Consider the following 24,340-nt stretch of genomic DNA (forward strand, 5'->3'; position numbering starts at 1 on the left):
CTTACAACTAACCGGTTGGTCTGCAGTCGTAGGATCATTGACATAATTTAATAGGCTACATTGCTGTATGCCTTCAGGGAATTCTACTTTTATGGGAGTTACATGTGTTGCATTGGGTTGAGAGTTGTTCTTAATATTTTGTCCCATTCATGTATGTATGCATGTATCCCATGAATAAATAAAAGATTAACAAAAGACTCTCCTACCATAATATTCATCTGAGACGTGATGATTTAAAGAACTCAAACAGCATTATATTACCCAGCAACACCTATCTGTTTAGCAAAAGCAGATTCGACGATTCGACCCCCCGCCACCATTTCAGGAAACACAACAAATAAATACAAGCATTTGAACGAATTTTGCATCCTGATAACAGATTCAGTCAGTCGGTTGTTGTTTTTTATTTATTTTAAAACATCAAAAATAATACGTGTTATTTTGGAAGAACATGGCGAATCGGGGGCAGATTTTCTTCAGATTACTCACCAAAGTACGTCACTTCCCCGGTTCGGGCGGGCTGCTTAAAAACAAAGAGAGTTCGTATACAACGATAAACAGTTCAATAGGATCGTTAACTTAGTGTCAGTTGTCTGCTTTTTATAAGCGAATCCACAAATATACGTACATGTTTGTGCGTGATTATCGACGCGTGGTAGCGAACGCGAGACTGGCTTCCCCGGTTAGCTAACAGCTGATGATAAAGGGGTAAAAGTAGACGTTTTTATTTTATAAGGAATGGAGCGACAGTCGAGGTTTGTGAAGCTTAAGTTCGGTAAATGTTGTACCCGAATAACTGGTTTGAATTTGCCAGCAACTAACCAACGTCTTGTGCTTTTATTTTTGGCAGGAAGACCAAAGTTGTGAATTACAGTGAAGCCAAAGACTTTGATGACGGTGAGTAATAATAACAACCCCCTTTTCCGTTTGTTTACCCGCTGTCTGCTCTGTAACCACATGTAATTACGCTAAGACAGGAGCTCTCTGTCCTCATAGTTAACCAGAGGGAGTTGAGCTAATCAAAGTGTGACACACAAAATAACATATAAGCCTTCTAAGTGTGTGCTTTTCTCTCAACCATCATTACATTACATTACGATCATTTGGCGGACGCTTTTATCCAAAGCGACTTACATTACATTATGTTACCACCCTTCTCAGAGGAGCACTTGAGGGTTCAGTGCCTTGCTCAGGGGCACCTCGGCAGGGACTCGAACCGGCAACCCTCCGGTTCTTGAGTGAAAGCTCCACCCACTCGACTACTGCCTCCCTACCCTCATGTTTGAACAATGTCTCCTGTTGTGACAGATGAGGACTTCGCCCATGTCAAGGAGCCACCCTTCAAAAAGGCCAGAGAAGACTTGACGCAACACAAGTACATATTGAGCACGTCAACACAGGAGTTGAACTCACCGGCTACATCAAGCAGCAATGGCAGGTGGGTGAATGTATCATAATGAGTCAAGCTTGCTCAGACAAGGGGCGGTGATCGTCCACGGTTGTGCTTGTTTGTTTTTCTCCTCTGGATTCTCATCCTTTTGTCAGCATGAGCCTGACAAACCTCATATTCCTGCACTGACATCATCCTCTAGTTGTTTCCATCTGGTTTCACATAGAGTAAAATGTTTGGAGGTGCTACTGTATTATAATTATTAACCCGCTGTGTTTTCCACAGAAAGCCACCGGGCGAGAGGCTTCTTGAACGAGATCTAGAAGCAGCCCTCACTCTTTCCTTACTCAACCCTGCAGATGGGACAGATGAGCAGTTTCCCACCAGCAAAGGTTTGCTTTTGTCTTTAAAGTGTCGGTGGAATCATCTGCACTTTATTCGGTGTGGGCATTCATTTTTTTCTAAATTCCTTTAGGAGATTTCGGGGTTGATCTTCCCGTAGATGAAAACACAGATCCGTCTTCCTTCCATGTGTCTAACTGCAGTGTGGATAGCTCTCTGTTGGGTAAATGTCCCTCTGCTTTTGTCTACCATTCACATGTCATTCCTTTTGCTGCTTATTTCAGTCTTATATGCCAACATTTTCCTTAGGCCTGGATAAGATCACAGGGGAGACAGATTCCAGAAAGAGAAAACCTGCCTGCAAGCCAACTGATGGTATAAAGAAACTGAAGAATGAAGATGAGGACTATCGGCCCAAACAGACACCAGGTTATCATCCTGCCCTCCCTCACTAACGAGCCGCCTGCTGATTCGTCCAAGAGTTTCCTGTTCTTATTTGTGTGGTGCTAAGAACAATGTCTTTCTAGATTCAGAAAGTGACGACGATTTCAGCGATCAGGCTGAGAGCGAGGACGAGGAATTCTCGTTGAAGAAGACGAGCAAAACATCTAAGAAGGAGAAAAGAACAAAGAATGAGAAACAAAAGGCCAAACCGGCTGCTGTCTCAAAGAAAGACAAGCAGCCGCCCAAGCCATCGAAGCCCAAAACCCAGCGTGCAGCAGGTCTAGTTTGAATCCATCAGAATATTAAGAGTCTGATTGTTGATTCACATTGTGATTTATGAACTTATGTCACTGTGTTTCACAGGAGTCCACACACCAGTGAGAACTCCCACAGCAAATGTTCCGTCAGGGCCGAGAAGGCCTTCATCCTCCTCCTCCTCCCCCTCCACATGCAGACCTGCAGTTCATCCAAGCCCATCAGGGAGCAGATTACCCAAATGGAACCCACCAGGTATTCATGGGGCTCTGGTATCAAATATGCTTTTTTTCGATGCAACATTGCTGAAGAGAGAAAAACACTAAGTTTCAGTAGCCGTCAATGATTCGGAACAATATTTAACATATAGAGCAGATATTGAAGAGTGCTGGTATGATTGTGAGCGCTGCCTTTGTTTTATTGTTTTTTTCATGTATATTTTTATTGATGAAAGCATTTGACATGACGCATCCAGTTATGGGACATTTTGGAGATTGTTTTTGATACAGAAAGAGGAGGGAAAAGAGACGGAGAACAGAAAGAAGGTTGTGTATTTATTGACGTGTGTACATTTTTCCAGGTCAGCTCGGAAGAAGTCCCACCTCACTCCAGACTCCAGCCGTGAAGTCTCCAGGTCAGGGCCTGAGACTGGGCCTGTCCCGTCGTGTTCGGGTCAAACCCCTGCACCCGAGCGTTTCAAGTCACTGATTGGTCCAGCACACCTATCTGAGGCTGAGCTGAGGCTGTTTGTGCTGCGGATCTCCCAGTTACACTTTACACATCTTAATGTAATAAATTGCGGTGTGAACTCTCTCACAGGTGCAAGTTGCACCTGGAGCAATATAATCCTCATGTAAAGTTGCACATTGATAGGGTGTGTTTAATTGTCTTCATTCCATTCAGTCTGTGTGCAAATATAGAGCTTAAATGAGTGTCTTAACCCCTGTCTCTTGACTTTCTCTATTGGTGTTAAAATATTCTGTAAATAAATAAGGGAAATCGAAAAACCTGACGTATTGTGTGTCATATGTATCCAAACTAGGTATTGTTTTGAAATGTTGATAAGACTCTTTAAGTAGGTTATCATAATGGCAATTAAACATCGAGCATAAGGAAATTGAAAGATAGCAACCATTTCTTTCTTACTCACGACTTAGAGAAGTTAAGAAGTTATATTGCATAAGAACACGGTGCAGCTGTGTACAGATTTAGGACACATTCGACGTGTTCATTCATGACATAAAGCTCTGTGTGTAGGATGAGCCACGCCCGCTCCGATTTGGTGGCGAACCACTGGCTCGAAGGTAAGGTAATGTCAAAAGGAAACGACCAATTGTTTATCCGGGTTGACCCAGGAGTCGCACACGTCGATGAAGCTAAGATTGCGGGTTTATGAAGGTATATGAATGAATGCAGATAAACTGGAGGATTTAGATTTTACAACCTGGTGTTGAAAGGTTATCAGATAGAAAAATAAATCACAAGCAAAGGTATTGATATCAAACCCCCACCGGCCCACCAAATTTGAGCCCAATCACATTATGACCGTTCACTTTGTCGCTCTGACGGACAGAGAGATAGTAATTTATACTGTCATGACGCCTTGACCTCATAATTGCAAGTTAGGACATGCTTTGGTGTGTCAAACAACAGTGCGGTGAACATGAATATGTCCTGACAGGCGATATCAGTATGATGGTCTGAGGTCCATCCTGTATGGACTGGTGCCCTCTCTTTTGTCTCTCTCTCTTCTAAACTGTAATGTTTGAAAGTTGAACAAACACCTGACTCATGTGACTGAGGCTACCGGATTCAGGACAGACACACCTACCATTCATCATCCAGTAGGGGAAATGCAAATGATCATTTACTGTGTCAATTAACATTGTCATCCTTGTGACGCCTTGATCAAACATGGAACTTAGGTTGCAGGATCTGGAAATGATCAGTGCAAACAGTCTCATCAATCATCTCCTTTGTCTGGTCACATTGGAGCTTCTTGTAGCCACACAGTCATGTGAGAACAGGTATCAGATACTTTGTGGAAAGTTTTTTCTTGCAGTCCTGACTTGCTGATTGTAATGTGATAGCAATGATGTGAATGTGTTTGCTTTCTGGTTGGTGAGGAAGACGCTATGTAAATATGCTTCTATTGCCTATTATTCTATTGGTATCTATTACCCCAACAGCCATACAACCCCACATCCACACACCCTTATCCTGGCCCGCCTGTAATTAAGAACACACAAATGAGAGATCTATCATTTAGTGTATTCAGTCATTATTCTGGCATAACCTGTAGATCTGTGAAGTAAGATTAAATACTGGTTGCCATTTGTGATAACTCATCAAATTTCTTAATGAATCTAAGTCACTAATGAGTGAGGCACCCTCAGCTCAAGCAGAAGAAGTTAAGGTATTTTCTTAAACTTGAGAACGTATCAAAAGGAAATGATTATGTTCACCTCTTTGCTTGCTAGACTGGCAGAACAGACAGACAAAATAATCTCCAAAATATCCTACAACTGGATGCACAATGTCATGTACAATATTTGCTTCAATAAAAAAACAAATTGCAAAAAACTAATGAGTGAGGCACCCTCAGCTCAAGCAGAAGAAGTTAAGGTCTTTTCTTAAACTTGAGAACGTATATAGGGATATCTTCCTTTTTTGTTTTCCTCCTCTCTCCGTCCCCAGGTTTTTTTCTCCCTTTTCTTTTCCCTCTTATCAATTTTTTATACAGAAAGAGGGGGAAGAGGAGAGAGAGATAGAGAGAAAGAAGGAAGGTTGTATTATTAATACTATTGTTGTTGTTAAACATTATATGTAGACTCTGAGGTAGACTACAAGTAGATTGAAATTGCAATGATCTCATAGGGATAGGGGATTTCCGATGCAGAAGCAGGCGGAGTCTACATCTAGCAAGCAAAGAGGTGAACATGACCATTTCCTTTTTTGCCAAAAAACCGAAGAGATGGCACACCCCCGTCCTGGACTGCCTGAAATGCAAAATAAAATGATAAAATAAAATAAAAAGGATCTGATCTGTGTTCTTGTAATCAGTCACTGGTCTGGCATAGCCTGTAGATCTGTGAAATAGGAGAGAGAAGGTTGCCATCTCTGCATTTGCATTTCCAATATGGTGAGTGAACATGAGTATGTCCTGACAAGCGGTATCAGTATGAGGGTCTGAGGTCCATCCTGTACGGACTGGTGCCCTCCCTTTTGTTTAATTTTCCACATCTCTCTTCTAAACTGTAATGTTGGAAATGTTGAACACCTGTCTCATGTGACTGAGGCCCCCAGACTCAGGACCGACACATCTACCATCCATCAGCCAGGAGGGGACTGTGTGAGTAATGAACACTGTTACCATTGTTTCACGTGAACTCTTGCAGTACATTAACAATTGTTCAACCCAAGTACTTGAGTCAAGGCGACAGATTTCAGAAACCAATGGGATTGTTTTTTCTGCAGTGCTGTTTGTAGTTTTAAGTGTTTGAATAATGTTTAACTTTGGGATTCAAGCCACAAAGCAATGATGTGAATGTGTTTGCTTTCTGGTTGGTGCAGACTATGAGGAGGTCGGGTAGAAATTTAGAGATGTAGCATAAATAAAAGGACAACACAGCAATGGCACAATTTGTTATGACTTGCACAGTCTAACAGGTGTCAGCTGCACAAAGGTCATCCAACCATACAGGTGTGTCCCGTCCTACCAGCAGATTTATCAATGTTTGACAGGGTGTGTTTTTACAACATACATTGTGGTCACAGTAGATAAAAGCCATGTTCTTAAAACTACATAAGTGGAGGCAAGTAAGTACATAAGTCTGATAAATATATATATTATATATATATATATGTTGTGTTGTTTACCTTGAATCCCAGGTGTGTTCACAGAGGCTGCTTTTCCCCTTTGCCTACAACATGAAAATGAACTTGGCCAGGGGGCGAAACTGAGCGTGGCATAATTTGTGTGAGGATGAGCGGCTGTGTGTATGTGTGTGTGTGTGTGTGCGCGCGTCTGTGTACTTGAGAGAGAGAGAGAGAAAGAGAGAGAGAGAGAGAGGGAGAGGGAGAGAGAGAGAGAGAGAGAGAGAGAGAGAGAGAGAGAGAGAGAGAGAGAGAGCAGGTTTGATGTTGAGGGAATACTTGCTCTCTCCCGTTCGGCTGGTCAGTGTGCCCATGTGAGACGACCCAGAGCCCAGGACATGCACCGTGTCTCCAGGATGAGATCTGGCTGGGTTAAAGGACTGCTCGCCGTCCTCGTCTTGTGTGTAGCCTTGCTGTACCTCGGCTCCATTAAGCGGGAGGTCCATACCCACTCAGAGAGACTCCAGAAAGCCCATCAAAATGACTCTCTCCGGGGCCAGGGAATGCTGCATAGGATGGATAAGATGGAATTGGACATCAACAAGCTAAGTACGTGTTTGTCCACAAATAGTTCAGGGGTTTTAACGAAGACAGACATTAACAACAGTGTAGTTTTTTACCAGTACAAAGTCAAATGATGCCGTGTTTACATAGGAGGGAGCCACACCTGTTGCCTCATCTTTCCATTTGTTTTGTGCAGTTGTGGCCGGGGGGAAGAATGAGACATTGCCCGCAGAGCAGACACCACCCTGTCAATGTTCTCCGACACAATTACGCCGAATTAAAACCTATTGTGCGTTCAGGAATCGATATGTTCGTTTCATTGAATAGGATAGCGTGGAGGGAATTCAAACCCTCCGCCAATGTCGAGTAGTTCTCCGATTATGGTATAACGGCGTATTTGACATTTGAAAGAGTACATTTATTGCAAGCAACACAGTACAGTGCATCCGGGAAATATTGACAGCGCTTCACTTTCTCCACATTTTGTTTGCAGCTTAATTGGAGTCCATCTGGGAGAGAGAGAGCAGGTTTAAACTTTACATTAAACCTGCTCTCTCTCACAGAAACAAGTATTTCCTAAGACTACTCAAGTTCAAAACACCGCACTGGCTTCCTATTATGTTGAATACGGCTTTATTTGACTGTTACTACATATATGTGTAAATGCAAATATGTTATACAGTTTAAAAAGAACTCACACTGCTTCAAAACTGCTCAATCGCTGTCACCGTTGTATGTTTATTGAATATGGGGAGGCAGTGGCTCAGTGGGTAGTGCTTCCGCTCGGGAACCGGAGGGTTGCTGGTTCGAGCCCCTGCCGAGGTGCCCCTGAGCAAGGCACCGAACCCTCAATTGCTCCCCCCTCTGCGAAGGGTGGTAATGTAATGTAAGTCGCTTTGGATAAAAGCGTCAGCCAAATGATCGTAATGTAATGAACATTTTCAATGAAAGCATCGGACATGACGATGAGCATAAAGTTATGGGACATTTTTCAGACTGACAATGTGGCGACACTAGTATCACTCTATTATACACAATCCTGTTACTGTATGCTCATTGTCATGTCAAATGCTTTATTCAAGTAAAATATCCATAAACAAATAAAGGTGAGTACAGCTTTAGGTCAGAGTAACAATGACTAATTTTGGCCCACAGTCAAACTGTTGCATAATATGGAAAAGGCCGATGCACCGAAGGCTCCAGAAGTGAAGAAGGAGAAGCAGGTGGTGAGGAAGCTGTACCCAAACTCGCCACTCTTCAGCAAGTGGGGCAACGACCTGTCAGAGGAGGAGCAGAAGGAGGCGGAGAGTCTCTACCAGATGTATGGATACAACGCGTTCCTCAGTGACAGGATTCCCCTCAACAGGGAGATCCCTGACACTAGGCACGCCAGGTAAATATGATTCAACACACCCCTATCCTGGCCCGCAACCCCACCCAACCCCACAGTCATACAACCCCGCATTCACCCCTCCCCCACTAAAATGCAAAATAAAATGATAAAATAAAATAAAAAGGAACTGATCTGTGTTCTGGTAATCAGTAACAGGTCGCTCTGTTTGTCATCCCTTTGTCTAAATTCACATGAACATTACACAGCCTGATCCTCTTTATGGTTTTGTTCCTCTTCTTTCTCTCTGCCTCTGCTTCTCTGCCCCCAGTATGTAAATATTTTACATTTTAAGCATGTAGCATGTAAGCATTTGCATAAAGCAGTTGATATGACAATTGAGCAGACAGTTAGGGGACATTTTATGAGACTGACAGTGTGGCTTCAGGGGTGTCATTAGTCATTAGCGCGAGTCACAGTTTCCTCATCTCTCATTTTGTCCACTTGTGTATCACATTTCCTAGGTCCCAATCGATAGTGTGTTCCTTTTTCCTCTTTCTCATTTCTTCCCCTCTCACTGTATACAAAACCCCCAAATGTCCCCTAACTGTATGCCCATTGTCATGTCAAATGCTTTCATCAATGAAAGTATTCAACACGAAAAAAAGGAAGAAGTTTGTGTCTTTTTCCCACTCAGGTGTGCTGATAAAAAGTACCCTGAGGATCTGCCCACCATCAGCGTCATCTTGATCTACCTGGATGAAGCTCTCTCCATCATCAAAAGGGCCATCCGCAGCATCATAGACAAAACGCCTCAGAGGCTGCTGAAAGAGATCATACTGGTGGACGATCACAGTACTAACGGTGCGTCTGCAGTGCACTAAACACAGCCAGAGACACCAAAACCTGTTTTTATCTGACACAGGATATCTATAAGGTGAACATTTCACTTTGTTGGTGTGTTCTGGCTTTGAAAGCTACACCCATGGATTTCACAATTGGAGCAATCAATCAAGGGCATGGCAGTTTAGTAATTAATGACATTTTCAGTGACAACCAAGGATTGTGTTTGAGTTGAGAGTTGGATCTCTATTCTTGGAGGCTACCTTAATCCCCTCTGAGCTTTGTGCAGGTATTGTGCAAAAGCTTAGCTGACTCATTCATTACCTCTGAGCTACAGCCGCCAGTTATCACGTTGCTTTAACTCACATTAGGAATGTTTATGAATATATATATATACAGTATATATATGACTATTTGGAGTTTACAGTGCCTCCAAGAGTTATGCAGCTTATGTAAATGATAAAGTGATGAGTCTGTGTAGGAAGAAGCAGGTTGACTTGATGGTTCTCAAATCCTATTGTGGGTTTTACCATGCAAACTCATCCAGGCTGACCTGCTCCTCAGGAAAAGCTTGGAGGGTAATGAGCCAAGACATGGACCAAGCCAATATCAAAAACATATCTAGCTTTTCCCCGGCTTGGTCCAGATGACCTCAAATGTTTTTTGAAAACTTTTGATTTGATTAATTTCCAAAGTTATAGGCCAAAATGTATTTTAAGTTATTAAAGAGCCACTATTTGGCCAAATTGTACCAAAACTGAATGGCTTCTATCCTGGATCACATCCCAACAAGTTCAATTCCTTTAGGTCCTTTGAAGGAATCCAGAAAAAATAGTAATATTATTAATGTAAATAGATACCGTGCTTGAAGATAAATGATCTCATCTTAATTTCTCACCCATTTGTCTTCCCTACAGAGGATCTAATGGAGAAACTGGACGAGTACATCTTCTCCATCCACGAGGAGCGTCCAAAGCTGGTGAAGAGAGTCCGACACAATGAGCAGCTCGGCCTTACTCAGGCCAGACTGTCGGGATGGAGAGTAGCCGAGGGGGACGTGGTGGCCATCTTGGATGCTCACATAGAAGTCCACGTGCAATGGTTGGTCCAGAGCCAGAACGCTAACTGTGATTGTTGATTGTATGTTGATATTAATCTGTCATTGAGTTATTCACGCTTCTGTTGACACTTGTATGTGCAGGGCAGAGCCTCTGTTGGCGCGCATCAAACAGGACCGTACTGTGATTCTAACACCTGTGTTTGACAAAGTCAACTACGATGACTTGACACTGACACCCTACATCCCTGCAGCTGACGCCTTTGACTGGGCTCTGTGGTGCATGTACGAGTCCTTCAGACCCGAGTGGTACGCTCTGAAGGACGAGTCCATGCCTGGCAAGTAGGTTCACACTTTAATAACTTCTGCACACACATTTCACAACATAATTTGGACCTTAGTCATTGCATGTGCTTGTGTCACCAGGAGCCCCTCCATCATGGGAATCTTGGTGGCAGATCGGAAGTTCTTTGGAGAGATTGGAGGCCTAGATGGTGGAATGAAAATATACGGTGGGGAAAATGTTGAGCTTGGCATTCGGGTGAGCATTAACATAGAAGAATTACTGGACAATGAGAGATTTAATCATCACTTTCTTGGACAAATTTTAACCAGAAATGTTCTGGAAGCAGCTAATGTTTCTATCAACCCACTAATGGATCAGTCGACAACTAATTTCTGTTGTGTTTAACTAAATCCTCTTGTGTTTTGCCAGGTGTGGCTGTGTGGGGGGAGTATAGAGGTCATACCCTGCTCTAAAATCGCTCACATCGAGCGCTCCAAAAAGCCGTACCTCCCTGACCTGAGTACGATGATGAAACGCAATGCATTAAGGGTGGCAGAGGTCTGGATGGACGAATACAAATATAACGTTAACATCGCCTGGAACCTTCCACTGAAGGTGACACCAGACCACCCATGATGCATATGCACAGCCAGAGAAATAAGCGGGCATGCAAAATCTGCATACCGTCCATTCTTAGGATTCTTCTCTTTGAAAATATAACCGAAACACGTGCCGTTTTTTCTCTCGTCGATCTGATATTGGAATTTCCAAAAACGGAAAATGGTCTGGATTCGTTATTTGGTTTTCTCATTGTTTTGTTTTGGTATGAAACATAAGTTAGAACTACCCCGTCTTGGTAGTTCCAACTTAATGTGAATGTGGGGTTGTGTGACTGCTGTGTTGGGTCGGGTCTTTCGGTGGGATTTCTTCTTTGTTTTTGTTCTCCTCCTTTTTTCTGCACCACAACCTTCTTTCCTTTTCTGTCTCTCTCTCTTCTTTCCCCTCTCTTTCTGTATAAAAAAAAACGATCTCCAAAATGTCCTATAACTGTGTAGATGAATCACCTCGTATAATTTATATTGTAACACCTCAACTTCTTTTGTGTTTGTTGTCAGTAAAATGGGTAGGTTTTTGCATGTTTTCCTCCTGGTCATACACACATGCCGCAGCATTAGCGTCCGCGTTGACTTTGCTCTCCTCCTCCTCTGCAGGACCACGGGATAGATATCGGGGATGTTACAGAGAGGAAGAAGGTAAGAGAGAAGCTGAACTGCAAACCCTTCAAGTGGTACCTCGATAACGTTTACCCGATGCTGGACCCGCTGGCTGACCTGTTTGGCTATGGCGCTGTGAGTAAATGCTTTACATTGATTTCAAAATGGGACACACGGCGACAGAAATGTAAAAAAAATAACTATGAAACGTCACTTTTATGCAGGGATCCTGATTGGCTGCGTAAAATAAACTAGAAGCAGGAAGTGGAAAGAAAGCACCATTTGTTTACATTATTACTTAACATGAAGCCTGGCTGCCCCGGATATATTACTTCTACACATTTGTTATGTGTGTCTGATTGACTTTTACTGGGTGTATTATTGTATAACAGATTCTCTTCCTTTCCTTAGTTGATCAATGACATGAAGCCAGATCTCTGTGTTGATCAAGGCCCAGTACCTGGAAACTCACCCATTCTCTACGGCTGCCATTTTTACTCCCCACAGGTATGGTTCATCACTCAGTAGTAGTCACTTTAAGTTGCCATGACTGCCTTGTTATCTGTGCTCTTTTGTACCAGCATGTCATCTTGCAATCTTGTACCACAGGGAAGCATGCATGTATACAGCAAATAGTCAAGATAATGCCTGCAAAAAAGAGCACAGATGGCATTTCCAGTCTCTGCTGATTTGCGGGATGTCCAAACTAAGTGACTCACTGGTTTTTGTACGTTGTAGCATTCTGTAGCTTTCCAGTCCCTCGCATCTGATCTGATGCACTTTCATCATAGACTGGGGCTGTGTTTGTTTGTGATAGATGTTCTTTCTTTTAGTTCTCTTATTATCGAATCAATGGAGAAATCTACATTGGAGGCATCAAATCTCATAAGTACAACAGCAACCGCTGTCTGGTGGACCGTGGGACTGGATCCTTCCCAGGACTGTACGAGTGCAAAGTGGCCGAGAATAAGAAATTCCATTCACTGTGGGATTTTAAACAGGTAAAGATCTCAGTTTACAACTATAATGATGAACCAAAGTCTGAATAAAAAACTAACCAAATGTGCTTTATTGAAAGGGAGAACAGATCCAGAACAGAGATACCAAGAGATGTCTGGAGATTGCCCTCGATACCGACAACTCATACAAACTTATTGTTCAGGGGTGCACTGGTCAAAACTGGAAAATACAAAATCTTATGAAAGACATCTGAAAGACTGACGGGCAGTCGGGCCCTAGAACGCAAAGTCAAACACACATCAAGGGCAGTAAGTACACAAAAGGTGTATGGAAATTTTAACTTTGCATTGGATGTTGTGGAGCCTCAACAGGCAAACGGTGCGGGAACAATGGAGAGACTAAGTAAGCAAAGTAAGTCCGGAGGGGCTTCTTCTGAAGAAGATGGATGTCGGAGAACCTTCACAGGCATCATTTGTGAGGTTTTATGTTTTTTTAAGTGGAGCCATGGGATAACTTGAACTACCATTTTTATGAATAATTCCTTTTGATTCCTGAAACATTTCCTTTACTATTTATGCTTAAGCTTAAGAAAATCACCCTAGCCCCGACAACTATGCAATTAAAACCCGTTGGGTAAACTCCATTGATTAGCGTGAGCAGACAGAGCATCACCTCTGACTTTCTCTTAAGCAGTGGGGGTGGAGAAAAGTCATAATAGGCTCTGGATCAGTCTCCTAGAGGACCTCAAGGCAGACAAGGGTTTCCTCTTCAAAATTTGAGGCCTCTAAGCAATGTTTGACCACTTATTCAAGTCAAACAGGTTCGCTCAATGTTCTAAACTCTCAGTAATGAAAGCGTCCCATTTGTCCTGCCACATGTGTCGGCCCCTCTCCTTCAGGGGAGGTGGGAGGGAGCTGTACCTGGAGGCAAAGTGAGAGAGTGTTAAACGCACATCACAAAGTAAGAAATGTGACCGATCAATAACAAGAGTCCAGGGTCCAGAGTCACCCCCCCCCCCCCCCCCCCCCCCCCTTTTTTCTTTTCTTTCACCACAGCCCATGATGTGTTCAGCAGTTGCCTGCACTGTTGTACAAATTGTAATTACACATTGTGCCATTTGCTTGCTGCTGTCGCTCTATCATCCCTTTGTCTTAATTTACACGAATATTACACAGCCATGTTTTTGTTCTCTTCTTTCTCTCTGTCTCTGCTTCTCTTACACACATGGACCAAACTAACAGAACTGTGACAATGTGGCTTCACTCTGGTACAGAACACAATTATTCATCACCAACAAGACTACTTTACTTAACCCGAGAGTAAGTCATTAGCTCGAGTCACCGTCTTCTTATGATAATAAAGCTCATAATAAAGCTGAATGCGAGCTTTCAATTTTGTCAAGCCAGCGATCTGATGAGCTTTCTTCGTAGTACAGACCCCGGCACAAAAGAAGAATCGATTGATTGTGTCCCTGCATGAACTGTATCAAGAGGGTCCAAGTTCTGGAAAGGGTTGCAAGCAAATTGCGAATAATCAAATGCTGCTATTTTAATTTGGGCCAGCAGATGTCAACATTGGGTTAGAGGTTTCTTTATGCGTCAAACTGCCATCTCTACAATCCCAATGTTTTGATTTCTATCATTTATTTCCTTGCAGATTTGTTTGAAATATTTCCAGGATTAAATAAGTTAATTTTCTTAAATTTGTTGTCTTACCAAATAAAGGGACATTTACAGTTCATCAAATCTCTCTTATTTAAACGTGTACTTTACTTGATGGAGTTGACAGCCAGCTCTTTCAGAGTGCCCAGGTTTGCTTTCAACCCTCCAATGCCCACAAAGGCTTGATAGAAGTCATAGGAGAGGCCAGTGGTGCCAAACAGAGACGGGTCATCGGAGCTGATCACCATTGGGTGGCCCTCAAACATCAGCACCGCCGCCGGGTGGTTCCTGAGGTCTGATATCAGCTTCAAAACCTGGAGGTCAGAGGTCAAACACTTAAAGTCTTGACAAACCTCTCTCCCTCAACTTTGTCTTTTCCTTGCCTCTATTCATTATCTCTTTTTCTCTCTCCCTTAATTTATTTTGAAATAACATCAAATTTCCCAATGCATTGAAGGTTAATGGACCTGGTTTGAGACAGGGCACACTTCCACTGCCACACTTTGTTTCCTGGAAATCTCCTTGGCAACTGGGTGGCGCGCCAAAGCGAAGCCGTGGCCGATGCGTGTAGTGTTGAACAACAAGGCGTCGAGAAGGTTTTGATCCACGCCCGTGCCTTCATCATCTACATGCACAGACAAGAGTATAAAGGGTTTCAGGGATTGCTGTTGTGTTTCCAGCTCAGTACTGTCTAAGGCAAACTGAGTCACCCACCCGTCTCTCCAGCATGAAAGTAGTAAGGCAGTGTGACACCCAGGTCAGCTGGTAGAGAAAGAGCCTCCCTGAAGTACCAGAGAGGCCTCCCACTGTCCTCCCTGCCAACCTTCACCGTGGCAAAGACCAAGGAGAAATCCAACAGCAACATCAGTGATATCTGTCAAATTTGTTCAGAGATTCTATGATACTCGTGAATTCTTACCATGTCAAATCCTGCAACAACATCTGGGAAATCCTTTTGCAGCTGAATGGCCTCCTTCACAGCTGCTTTGACCTCGGATACACTCAGTGCCCTGAAAGAAGCAGCAACAAAACATAAAGACGGGATTTAGCTTTGAAGTTGATTTAACTGTATATCATGAAAAAATAACAATCAAGCAGTTTTTCATTGATACAGTTTCATTCATTCATTTTGTTTAGTATCTACACAATTAAAGATCATCATATGAAGATCAGAGTATCATCACTCAAAGTAATCTCCCTACAACTCAGGAAAAGTGTAATGCAGCAGGAGAGATTTTAGGTCCTTTTCTTGAATGACTCAAAAAAAAAACCTAACACAGACATCATCAACATCTGAGGCCAAATGGGTTCCAGCTAAATCATTTCGCATTTTCCACAAAAGGAAATCATCATGTTCACCTCTTTGCTTGCCAGGTGACGCCTGCTCCTACATTGGAAATCCCTGAACCCAGAGCAGTTCCTTTTTATTTTATTTTATCATTTTATTTTGCATTTCAGGCAGTCCAGGACGGGGGTGTGTGAATGCGGGGTTGTATGACTGTGGGGTTGGGTGGGGTTTCGGGATGGGACGCCATATCTCTGGTTCTTTCCTTTCCTGTTTGTTTCTCCCCTATCTCTCTCTCTCTCTCTCCATCACAACCTATGATGCGATTTGTACTAGCCTACATTGCTGTTACAATTACAACTCCAGCCCACTTGTACTCTACCTCAGGGTCTATGTATAAAGTTCAACAACAATAGTAGGGATATCACAACCTTCCTCCCTTCTCTCTATCTCTCTCTCTCCTCTTTCCCCTCTTTCTATATAAAAAATGATCTCCAAAATACCCTACACCTGTATGCACAATGTCATGTACAATATCTGCTTCAATAAAAACAAATTGCAAAAAAAAAAAAATCATTTTACACAAAAGAAAGAGAAGAAAAGGAAGCAAAATCAGGTGGGGTGGGTGCTTATAGTTGACAGCCAGTACGTACATAAACTGTATATTGGATGACTTTCTCCGTTGTGTGTGACAAACAAACAACTGATGCAAACCTTATGTATCGAGCTCAGAACTTCTTTGTAGATTTAGTACCTGTGCACAGAAATGATGACGCGCGTCCCAAGGAAGTCTGGGTGATCAGCAGTAAACTTCTTTGTTACTACTTGGAATGTTTTCAGAGTCCAGGCCTTATCATGAATAGTTCCATCAAGCTCGTACGTCTAGAAGAGATCAATATCCAATTAATTTGCATAAAGGGAGATAATATCAGATGTGACAGCCTATGCTTGTGACTTGTTGGCCGGGTTGTGCTGCAGGTATGGACGTACGAGCAAAGACTGACCCGGCTGAGGCCGCTTCTAAGCTCCAGGTACATGATGTTGTCTTGGTGAAGCTCCTCCAGGCCTTTGTAGAAATAGTCTCTCAGCACGGGAGCGTGTGTGATGAGACCTGCGGCCGCAATAAACGCCTTCTCGAACTTCTCCCACACGATATCCTGGCTTGGATACGCCGAGTCTGGATCATCGGTGAGCAACGTGAGGTGCTGCATTAGACTGGGAAACAAAAGCTGCACCTCAAGGAAACAGTCACACGTTTAAAGGTCTAAAAGTATAAAAGACACATGCATGGAAGGAATAAAAGAAAGGGAAGGAAAGGAAGGAAGTGGAAAAGTTACCTGTTGTCAAATTCCGTAGGGTCTCCTATCCTGGCTCGGAGGGTCCGGAGGAGCTGCCAGTAGAAGCAGTCCCAGCGGGGGAAAGGCTGCCGGTCAGAGAACAGGAAGCGGACCGAGTTGTCCCACGTAAAGCAGATGTAGCAGTTCGGCCTGTAGGTGACGTTCTTCACCAGCCAGTCCACACCGACCAGAGTGGAGCTGTGGATATGGAGAGCTGCTCCTGGTGCCAGAACACAAGGAGGACACGGATGGTGTCATTCAGGTAGAAAGTACTACGAATAGTTAGTTAAGATCTCTCAGATGTCCCTCACTGCCCCAGGGTCCTACACTGGTCCACCACCCAAGGATGTAAATGACGTTCGTCCATCGTCACCACCACCGACTAACCAAGCTGCCCCATCCACTGAACCTCCCACAATCTTATACAAACCTTAGGGAACAGAAACAAAACTATACACTCTCTTACATGGACACTCTCAACATGATCAATCATAGAAATCTTTACTTATATTTAGATGAGTTAAGTACTTCTTCCACTTTTTGCTCACCTTTAGGCATCTTCTGAAGCAGTCTGAAGATGGTGCTCTGTTCAATGAGAGGCTTTGCCTTGAAGAAGTGAAGAGTAGGAGGAAACAGAGCAGCAGACATCTCCTGCTCCTTTAATCGATGGAGGCGAGCGTCGAGGCACTGCTCTGCGGCTGTCAGCGCCACCTGGCCTCCCGTCTGTCTCGACGCCTCCTGACGCATCAGCATCTCCCTCTGAGCAGGATCAGGCATCTCATGGCTCATCCTCACAAACCACAGCAGAGGCATATACGTGATCACAGCTCGACACACGGAGAACATTTCCTTATCTGGCAACAGGAGGCTGCTGTATCCTTGTATTCCTCCAGTAGCGTTCTCGGCCAGTCTCCAGAAAGAGCAGGGGGAGCTGCAAGGACAGAAAGAACCTGAAACACAAACTCACTCACACATGCATCGGAGGGGGCACCGCAGGGCAGCCAGCACCCGCGGAGTAGGTTTGGGGTTTGGTGCGGTTCGTAATTACAATTAATTTGATTTTGAGCCGCTATTGATTACTTTGTGATTATGAATGAGAACAATAGATGTCATGGTAAAGTAAATAGCAGACGGAGGATACAGGGACGTTTAAAGTGGACACTTTAGAGTCAGAGGCTTTCAATAGGTTTAGAAATATGAATAACAATTGGACAAAAATAGTGACACAGGCCTGATCTACAATACAAACCACACAACACCGCCAAAGGCCTTCACCATGCCGTCATATTATAATACGTACTGTATAAGTATATAAATAAGAATAACGTTTTCACATTACACTTTCAGCACACTTTCAGAACCTGTTCATTTTATAGTGGAGTTACCTGGGGAAGATTCCTGCTGCTTTTGCCCCAAATGCAGAGGTCCCTTCTTAAAACATCCTCAGCAAAAATCTTGAAGAATTACAACAAAATAGTCCCAAACAAGAAGGAGCCTCTGGTGTCCTTCCTCTCAGCTTGCCTCACGCCCAGCATGTCAGCAAAATCCTCAGGGCCTCACTATAATTGGAGCATTTTTCTCTGACAAATACCATGTGATAAACTAATGGCTGAGGCATGAAAGGACTGCGTGGCAAAACAAATGGACGTAGAAGTGAAAACTGCAAAGATCCTGAATGCAGCATATCAGTAAAGACCAGAAAAAATGATACTCATGATTTATACTTTTATTATGTTATACACATCCACGATATGACAGAGACAATCAAAAACAGGGGGAAAAAAACAAAACCAAGAAAACAACCACACATACATATAATTTAATCTGGAAACCTCATATACATAGAGTGCATTCTCAGCCACTCTCCGAATTCATGACATCAGAATAACGCAACACCAATGTAACATCAATAACTTAGTTAACTTCGCAAGTTCATGTACGGTCTTCGGTTGTGTTTCTCAGATTTGATTGGCTGGAGCAGACACCCATTAGCCACACAAAGCCCCATGCAACTTTGTCATGTGGGTTAGAAGTAAATGAAACTAGGTAAAAATGGGATATAGACGCTGCGTTTGTCACGAAGACTGATCCAATTAGAGCAGGAAATGTTTAACGTCCAGCCAATTACGATTCCCCTGACTAAGCAAAGTGTAAACTGAGACCATTCAAGGGCGCTTTACGTCTGTGCAACAGCCTGAATGCACATCTGCAGCGTCTATCCTGTCTCTTAATGCACCGAAACATAACAGCAAGACATCACACAACATCAACGAGTCTCTTTTCAGTTGGAATTGCATTGGAGAATTGCTTTCACAGACACAGGAATTTCATTATTTTTGTCACAAAAATAAAAAATAAACAGGATTTCTTTCTCTTTTTCAGAGGCGGCTCAGCTACTCAGTCCATAAACTTGCGGTTCGGGTTGGCGCCGAAGAGAGAAACCCGGATGTCAGGCATCATCTGCAAACACAAGGACTCAGGGTTTCAATCACTAAATAAACATGACCGTCAAGTAGTTTGTTTTTGCAGCCCCTCGCACGAAACAATACAGCATTAGCTACTGTGAAATCTGTTTACTCCAATCTTTACTCCAATCAAATTTTTGTCAAATGAACATTGAGTGAACAAAAGCGCTCCTCGTGTAAAAAAGGTGGTAATTCCATCAGCGAGCCCAAGATGTGAGTGAAGTCTGTTTCTTACCTGCTGAGCCATGAGTTCCAGTCTGCTCTCCAGGGTGTTGGCAACTTTTATCTTTCCGTTGCCATTGTAGATCTCAATGCCTCCAGAACTGAAGAAACAGAATATACTTGATTAACTTTTATAGCCAAGACTCCATTACTTTCATTTATTTGACTTAGAATAGGTTATTTCTCTATTTGAGAATAGATCTATTTGCTTACATGTCTGGGGAGAGGAAGTTGTCCTGGTCAATGCGGACCTCCAGACTGTTCTTCACAGCTGCCTTGTATATGGGAATGTTCCTCTGGATGGATGCCTGAAAGACAAGAAAATCAATCACAAATCATTACTTGGGAAGACGTATTGGAGCATGCGCACACAAACGTAAACGTCACTCACCTGCACCACCTGTATGTCCTGTTTACGGCTGCGAAGTGTCACCTTGGGCTCCAAAAGTTGATAGAATCCCTGATTTGAAACATACATCATGATCAAACTTCAGCTTTTTAACATCCACTCGACACAGCCTTCTTATATCAGCGTATAGAAGTAGAGATAAGCTGCTAACCTGCAGCATCAAGCCGTCCATCAGAGCCGGGTACCTGGCTGGGTCTTTAGCAACATTGGAGAGCCGCTGTCGGGCTTCATTCAGCATTTCCTGAGGGCATGAACAAGCATGAATTGTGCACCGTCAATCTCTCAGATACACACAGACTATAGATAGTATGGTATAATGCACGTCAGCGTACCGAGATCATATCATCGCGAGCCTTCAGGACCTTAAGTCGAGCTTGATTCATCAGGTTGGACATCTGACTGTTGGGGGAAACAAAAAACACATTGGTTTTATTCAGATCTATCTGAATGTGATTAAGTTATGTTTGTCAGAAGAACCACGGAGACAATTAAGTAGGTTAACAATCGAGTTTCTGTTGGATGAAGCAACTAAATAAAATTAGGGAAACTCCGTGTCACACATACAGCAATTGCTTTGTTCTTTAAATGACCAAAAAGCAGGACATGTGAGCACAGACGCCCAAACCCTGACTCACATTTTCTTCTGCTGCTCGATCTGCTTCTCCTTCTTCTCGTAGTACTCCATGATTTTCAGCCGCTGAGTTTGGACCAGACGGCCTTTCTCTATGTTGAACTCCTCTTCTGCCTGCAGGGGGAGACACATTTCATTCAGAGGCAGTGGAAAACACTGGGATGTGACATCAACCGATCAATAAAATTATTCAGGATCAGAGGGGAAAACATAATAAGAATCAATTCAACAAAAAAATTTCATAATGCAGTGTTTACATGTATACACCATATATGCATGAATACAAGTATAAAGGAGGAAACAGAAGCTAGACCACAACAGACAAAACAATGGGAAAAACATAATGGTTAGAACTACAAAGATGGGTCAGATGTGGGTTTTAAAACACATATTAAAACATAATTTTTAAGAGTAGAGAAACAGCCAAACAAAGACAGCATTCATTCATTAATAAATTTCAATTAAACTGATTAAAAGTCACACAGAAATCATTAAAACATATAGATGAACATATCCTGCATGTGGTTTGTCTCAAGATTCATTTGCATTGTGAAGTTGTGGAAGGTTCACTATGCCACCCTCTGCTTTGTTGGGGAATAGCACCTCTGAAACTACATACTGGTGATGGTTAAGTAAAAACTAAACTAACACACATGCAGCAAGCACATGCCGTGTGTGTATGGTGCTGTACCTTGGCATCGATTTCCTCTGCCTTCTCATTGGCCTCCTGCTCAATGAAGGCCATCATGTGCTTGATCTGTAGATGGGAATAAGAAATGAGAAAGAAGAAAAAATAAGAATAAGAAAGACTGTCAAGGGGGGGAGGGGGGGCTCCATCAAGACAGGCAGCCTTATGTCTCCAGCTCAGGACTCATCAGTCAACCAGCTAAAGTTTCCATCCTCACTTAACACATCTCTGAAAATGAAGACCAGGAATGTTTTATCACCATGCCAGCAAACATTCTCGCACTATAATGTGGAATGTTTCATTTTGTTAAGCCTTTGCTATCTGAATTTATTCTTTGCAATTGTACTTTAGAATCTGTTTGTATTTGTTGTTTTGCAGAATTATTATAATAAATTATACTTTTTCTTTAATTGTGATTTCCTTTCTGTATACGTTTGTCTAGAATCCACTGAACAGTCTAAACTCAAATTACACTTTTAAGGGGATTACACTTCCTTGCACTTCTTGTCTTTTCTCCAGACTAGCATAAAATTGGCATGAGATGTTTTGACAACAAACTTTTTAGGGTCTTTACAGGTGCAAATAAAAGCCCAAGTCAATGAAAAGAAACTGTTAAATGACTTGATGACAGATGCCACAAGGAAATATCTGCAAACCACGACTCTGAAAGATATATGAGGATCTGCTGCTGAATCTGGCATTACTTCTCCTTTAGACTACAGCTTTTTCAGTATTTTTCCTCTTTTCTCGACTGACAAGAGGAGGGATCAAGTTCCCCCTCAGGCCTCGTTTATCATGTGACCACAGGGAAAAAAAATGACCCACGACGTTTCAGTTTTACTTCCGTATAATATTAACTTCAAAAACAATATCTTACGGTTGTTCAGATTAAATGTATGCAAAGATGACGCAACAGAGGGCGCCTTTCCTCTCATACCTGTGTTTAATTCATTCTAACCTACAGTATATCTCTCAATGTCATCGACCATTACACACAACTCGCACGTATACACATCAAATAAACGCATTCATCACTTCAGTAAAGAGACACAGGATGATGTAATGTTTCGTTTTTGTGGCCATGCGAGGCCGATTGTTGACATTGTGGAGTTTAAAACGTTGATTACCTGCTTCTGTACGTCGGCATCGCTGAGCGCCATGGTAGCAGCTGTCAAATATCCGCCGGGGCCTGCAAAGAAATCGACAACAAATACAAAACATTAACCCCCTGGCAGGCTAAGGAGAGGGTCTTCGTTAAATAAGTCAAAAAAAATGCAGCATTATTGTGTTTCAATAGACGTTCATTTACCCGAAAATCACAGGAAACGATGTCTGAATTGAATGCTGCAGTCGTGACTCGTAAAGATGTCTACTAAGGATCAGCTGATTTTCTGTGTCACATGATGTTTACTTCCGGTAGAGTAGCCAATCAGGTGTGAGGCTAAGGATGACGGCGATAATACAGGAATTACGATGAATCTGTTCATTTCTAACATGCAGATGAAACACGTTAACGAAAACAACAACTACTACTACCAATACTACTACTGTTATTACAATTACTACTAATAATAATAATAATTCATAATCTTTTCCACAATCAGAACGACATTTTAATTTCAAGTAAATCTAATTGACGATTAAATTGATTGGGAGAAACAAAATGCCATTGTGCGGGTACTTTCTGTAATATAAAGAAATAAAGAAATAAACCATTCTTAATCTTTTCATTAATTTATCTATTGATTCTGGCAAGAACATGCAGAACAACTTACTTTACTAAAAAAGATATCGTGGCAGATTATAGTTTTTCATCATGGGAATTAATGTGGGATTTTCCCATCTCTTGAAATGTATCAAATGCAAGGTAAACTGAAATCGAAAATAACAAAAACAACTACAACAACAATATTAACATTAATAATAACAAATAAAAGGATTGCTTTGCCGGTAGATGGAACTAGATCACAGATACTTCAGCTCTGCACGCTCTGTTCCCGACAAATTCCACACAGTGTCAAATGCTCTCAGCACTCTGTGGGTTGCTCATCTACTGTTTAGACATGGAACATGAACTCTGGCAGAGGTTTAACAGCATGAATGGTTTTCGTTCCTGACCTCTGACCTTTAAGCTGTGTCGGTTAAAGTCCCATTCAGGATTCAGTGTTAGGGTTAAAGCTCAGTTTATTCACAATTACTAACTGCAGTGTTTGTGGTGTTCCTTACTCTGAATAGATGGCAAAGTCACCTCTTGACTGCGCTCCAGTTATCTGTTATGTCATGGATTTGGGAAGTGGGGTGGGTGAGAGAAAAAGAGAGAGAGAGAGAGAGAGAGAGAGAGAGAGAGAGAGGGAGAGAGAGAGAGAGAGAGAGAGAGAGAGAGAGAGACAGACCTGTGCTCGGCTTGTCCATCTTGTGTCAGCTCTGGCATGCATGTCCGTGTGGTTTGGTAACGTCGCCTATGAATCCGCGTCTCTCCCTGACCTTCAGCCTCTGCCTTTTGGCTTGAAACTTATCCGACACCGAGACCAGGTATGCCAGACACTGTCCTCTTCACTCTTCACACTGCAGAAAGTTTGAGTTTGAATTCAGGAAAAGCCAACACAGCCTGAGAATGTACAATGAGCTCAGATTCAGGAAGGTGCTTTGATTTAAGGGAGTGTTGTGAGATTGTCTGGGAAGGGATCATTGCAGGTCACCGATGAAAAGAGTGGCAAAATACTACTTAACCTTGTACATGAAAGATGAGCTGGTTTGTCTCATCAAACGCTTTCCTTCTGTGTGACATTCACAATGACCTTATGTAAATGCTGGTATCTGATATCATCGTCATTCGGCACACACACACACAAACACATACACACACGCACACTTCTGTTACCATCACAGAAACAGTGGCCTAAATCTGACTGATCATTTACTTTAGCGCACATGTATTATGTCTGGGAGAGGATCAATGGGAATCCAATTACTCAAGTAGGCCGACAAGTAAAGGAGGATCAGAGAGTAGAAAAAGTAGATTGGTGTCGAAGCAAACAGACATAGGAGCTGTTTGGTGTTTGAACTGTTTCACTGGCCGTCTGTAATGTTTACTGGCCATGTTTAATGTTAACGAGGCCTACAGCACAGCAGGAACACGTG

General features: G+C 42.6%; 4 protein-coding genes across 4 annotated transcripts; 2 read left to right on the top strand and 2 right to left on the bottom strand.

Moving 5' to 3' along the window:
* Nucleotides 1–503: 503 nt before the first annotated feature.
* rad51ap1 (RAD51 associated protein 1) lies at nt 504–3,421 on the top strand. Its single transcript, XM_076158971.1, has 9 exons — nt 504–755; nt 851–897; nt 1,309–1,438; nt 1,676–1,782; nt 1,866–1,955; nt 2,042–2,161; nt 2,260–2,454; nt 2,540–2,686; nt 3,012–3,421. The coding sequence occupies exons 1-9, from the start codon at nt 739–741 to the stop codon at nt 3,137–3,139; spliced, it is 981 nt and encodes a 326-aa protein (XP_076015086.1). The 5' UTR covers nt 504–738; the 3' UTR covers nt 3,140–3,421.
* A 3,119-nt stretch (nt 3,422–6,540) lies between these two features.
* On the top strand, nt 6,541–14,219 carry LOC143007554 (putative polypeptide N-acetylgalactosaminyltransferase 8). Its single transcript, XM_076158951.1, has 11 exons — nt 6,541–6,856; nt 7,967–8,204; nt 8,839–9,005; nt 9,902–10,085; nt 10,186–10,383; nt 10,468–10,582; nt 10,757–10,942; nt 11,539–11,676; nt 11,953–12,048; nt 12,375–12,542; nt 12,620–14,219. The coding sequence occupies exons 1-11, from the start codon at nt 6,646–6,648 to the stop codon at nt 12,752–12,754; spliced, it is 1,836 nt and encodes a 611-aa protein (XP_076015066.1). The 5' UTR covers nt 6,541–6,645; the 3' UTR covers nt 12,755–14,219.
* On the bottom strand, nt 13,328–17,561 carry ada2b (adenosine deaminase 2b). The gene is made up of 9 exons (XM_076158952.1): nt 17,333–17,561; nt 16,785–17,004; nt 16,452–16,662; nt 16,202–16,329; nt 15,082–15,172; nt 14,877–14,985; nt 14,630–14,787; nt 14,274–14,476; nt 13,328–13,421 (listed from the first exon to the last, which is right to left on the bottom strand). Exons 1-9 carry the CDS (start codon nt 17,559–17,561, stop codon nt 13,328–13,330), a joined length of 1,443 nt encoding a protein of 480 aa, XP_076015067.1.
* A 934-nt stretch (nt 17,562–18,495) lies between these two features.
* On the bottom strand, nt 18,496–22,618 carry atp6v1e1b (ATPase H+ transporting V1 subunit E1b). Its single transcript, XM_076158993.1, has 10 exons — nt 22,509–22,618; nt 22,327–22,388; nt 21,203–21,268; nt 20,516–20,625; nt 20,213–20,279; nt 20,032–20,121; nt 19,863–19,931; nt 19,685–19,779; nt 19,485–19,572; nt 18,496–19,244 (listed from the first exon to the last, which is right to left on the bottom strand). Exons 2-10 carry the CDS (start codon nt 22,357–22,359, stop codon nt 19,182–19,184), a joined length of 681 nt encoding a protein of 226 aa, XP_076015108.1. The 5' UTR covers nt 22,360–22,388; nt 22,509–22,618; the 3' UTR covers nt 18,496–19,181.
* Between the last annotated feature and the right edge of the window lie 1,722 nt (nt 22,619–24,340).

This window comes from Genypterus blacodes, unplaced genomic scaffold (genome assembly GCF_046128005.1).
Source record: "Genypterus blacodes isolate CSIRO-AG114 ecotype Tasmania unplaced genomic scaffold, CSIRO-AGI_Gbla_v1 ptg000090l_1, whole genome shotgun sequence".
NCBI lineage: Eukaryota > Metazoa > Chordata > Actinopteri > Ophidiiformes > Ophidiidae > Genypterus > Genypterus blacodes.

Bases quoted from the DNA above. Each gene is read 5' to 3' on its own strand.
- LOC143007554 (XM_076158951.1), top strand. From the start codon at position 6,646: ATGCACCGTGTCTCCAGGATGAGATCTGGCTGGGTTAAAGGACTGCTC. The intron at 10,086-10,185 runs GTTGGTCCAGAG...TTGTATGTGCAG, and splicing joins ATAGAAGTCCACGTGCAATG to GGCAGAGCCTCTGTTGGCGC. The intron at 10,583-10,756 runs GTGAGCATTAAC...GTGTTTTGCCAG, and splicing joins ATGTTGAGCTTGGCATTCGG to GTGTGGCTGTGTGGGGGGAG.
- rad51ap1 (XM_076158971.1), top strand. The intron at 1,439-1,675 runs GTGGGTGAATGT...TGTTTTCCACAG, and splicing joins ACATCAAGCAGCAATGGCAG to AAAGCCACCGGGCGAGAGGC. The intron at 2,162-2,259 runs GTTATCATCCTG...ATGTCTTTCTAG, and splicing joins TCGGCCCAAACAGACACCAG to ATTCAGAAAGTGACGACGAT.
- ada2b (XM_076158952.1), bottom strand. From the start codon at position 17,561: ATGCCTGATCCTGCTCAGAGGGAGATGCTGATGCGTCAGGAGGCGTCG. The intron at 15,173-16,201 runs GTACTAAATCTA...TGCTTCTTTCAG, and splicing joins GTCATCATTTCTGTGCACAG to GGCACTGAGTGTATCCGAGG. The intron at 14,477-14,629 runs GTCCATTAACCT...TCTGACCTCCAG, and splicing joins TGTGCCCTGTCTCAAACCAG to GTTTTGAAGCTGATATCAGA.
- atp6v1e1b (XM_076158993.1), bottom strand. From the start codon at position 22,359: ATGGCGCTCAGCGATGCCGACGTACAGAAGCAG. The intron at 20,280-20,515 runs GTGAGTCAGGGT...TTCCCCCAACAG, and splicing joins ATCGAGCAGCAGAAGAAAAT to TCAGATGTCCAACCTGATGA. The intron at 19,780-19,862 runs GTGAGTGACGTT...CTTGTCTTTCAG, and splicing joins AGGACATACAGGTGGTGCAG to GCATCCATCCAGAGGAACAT.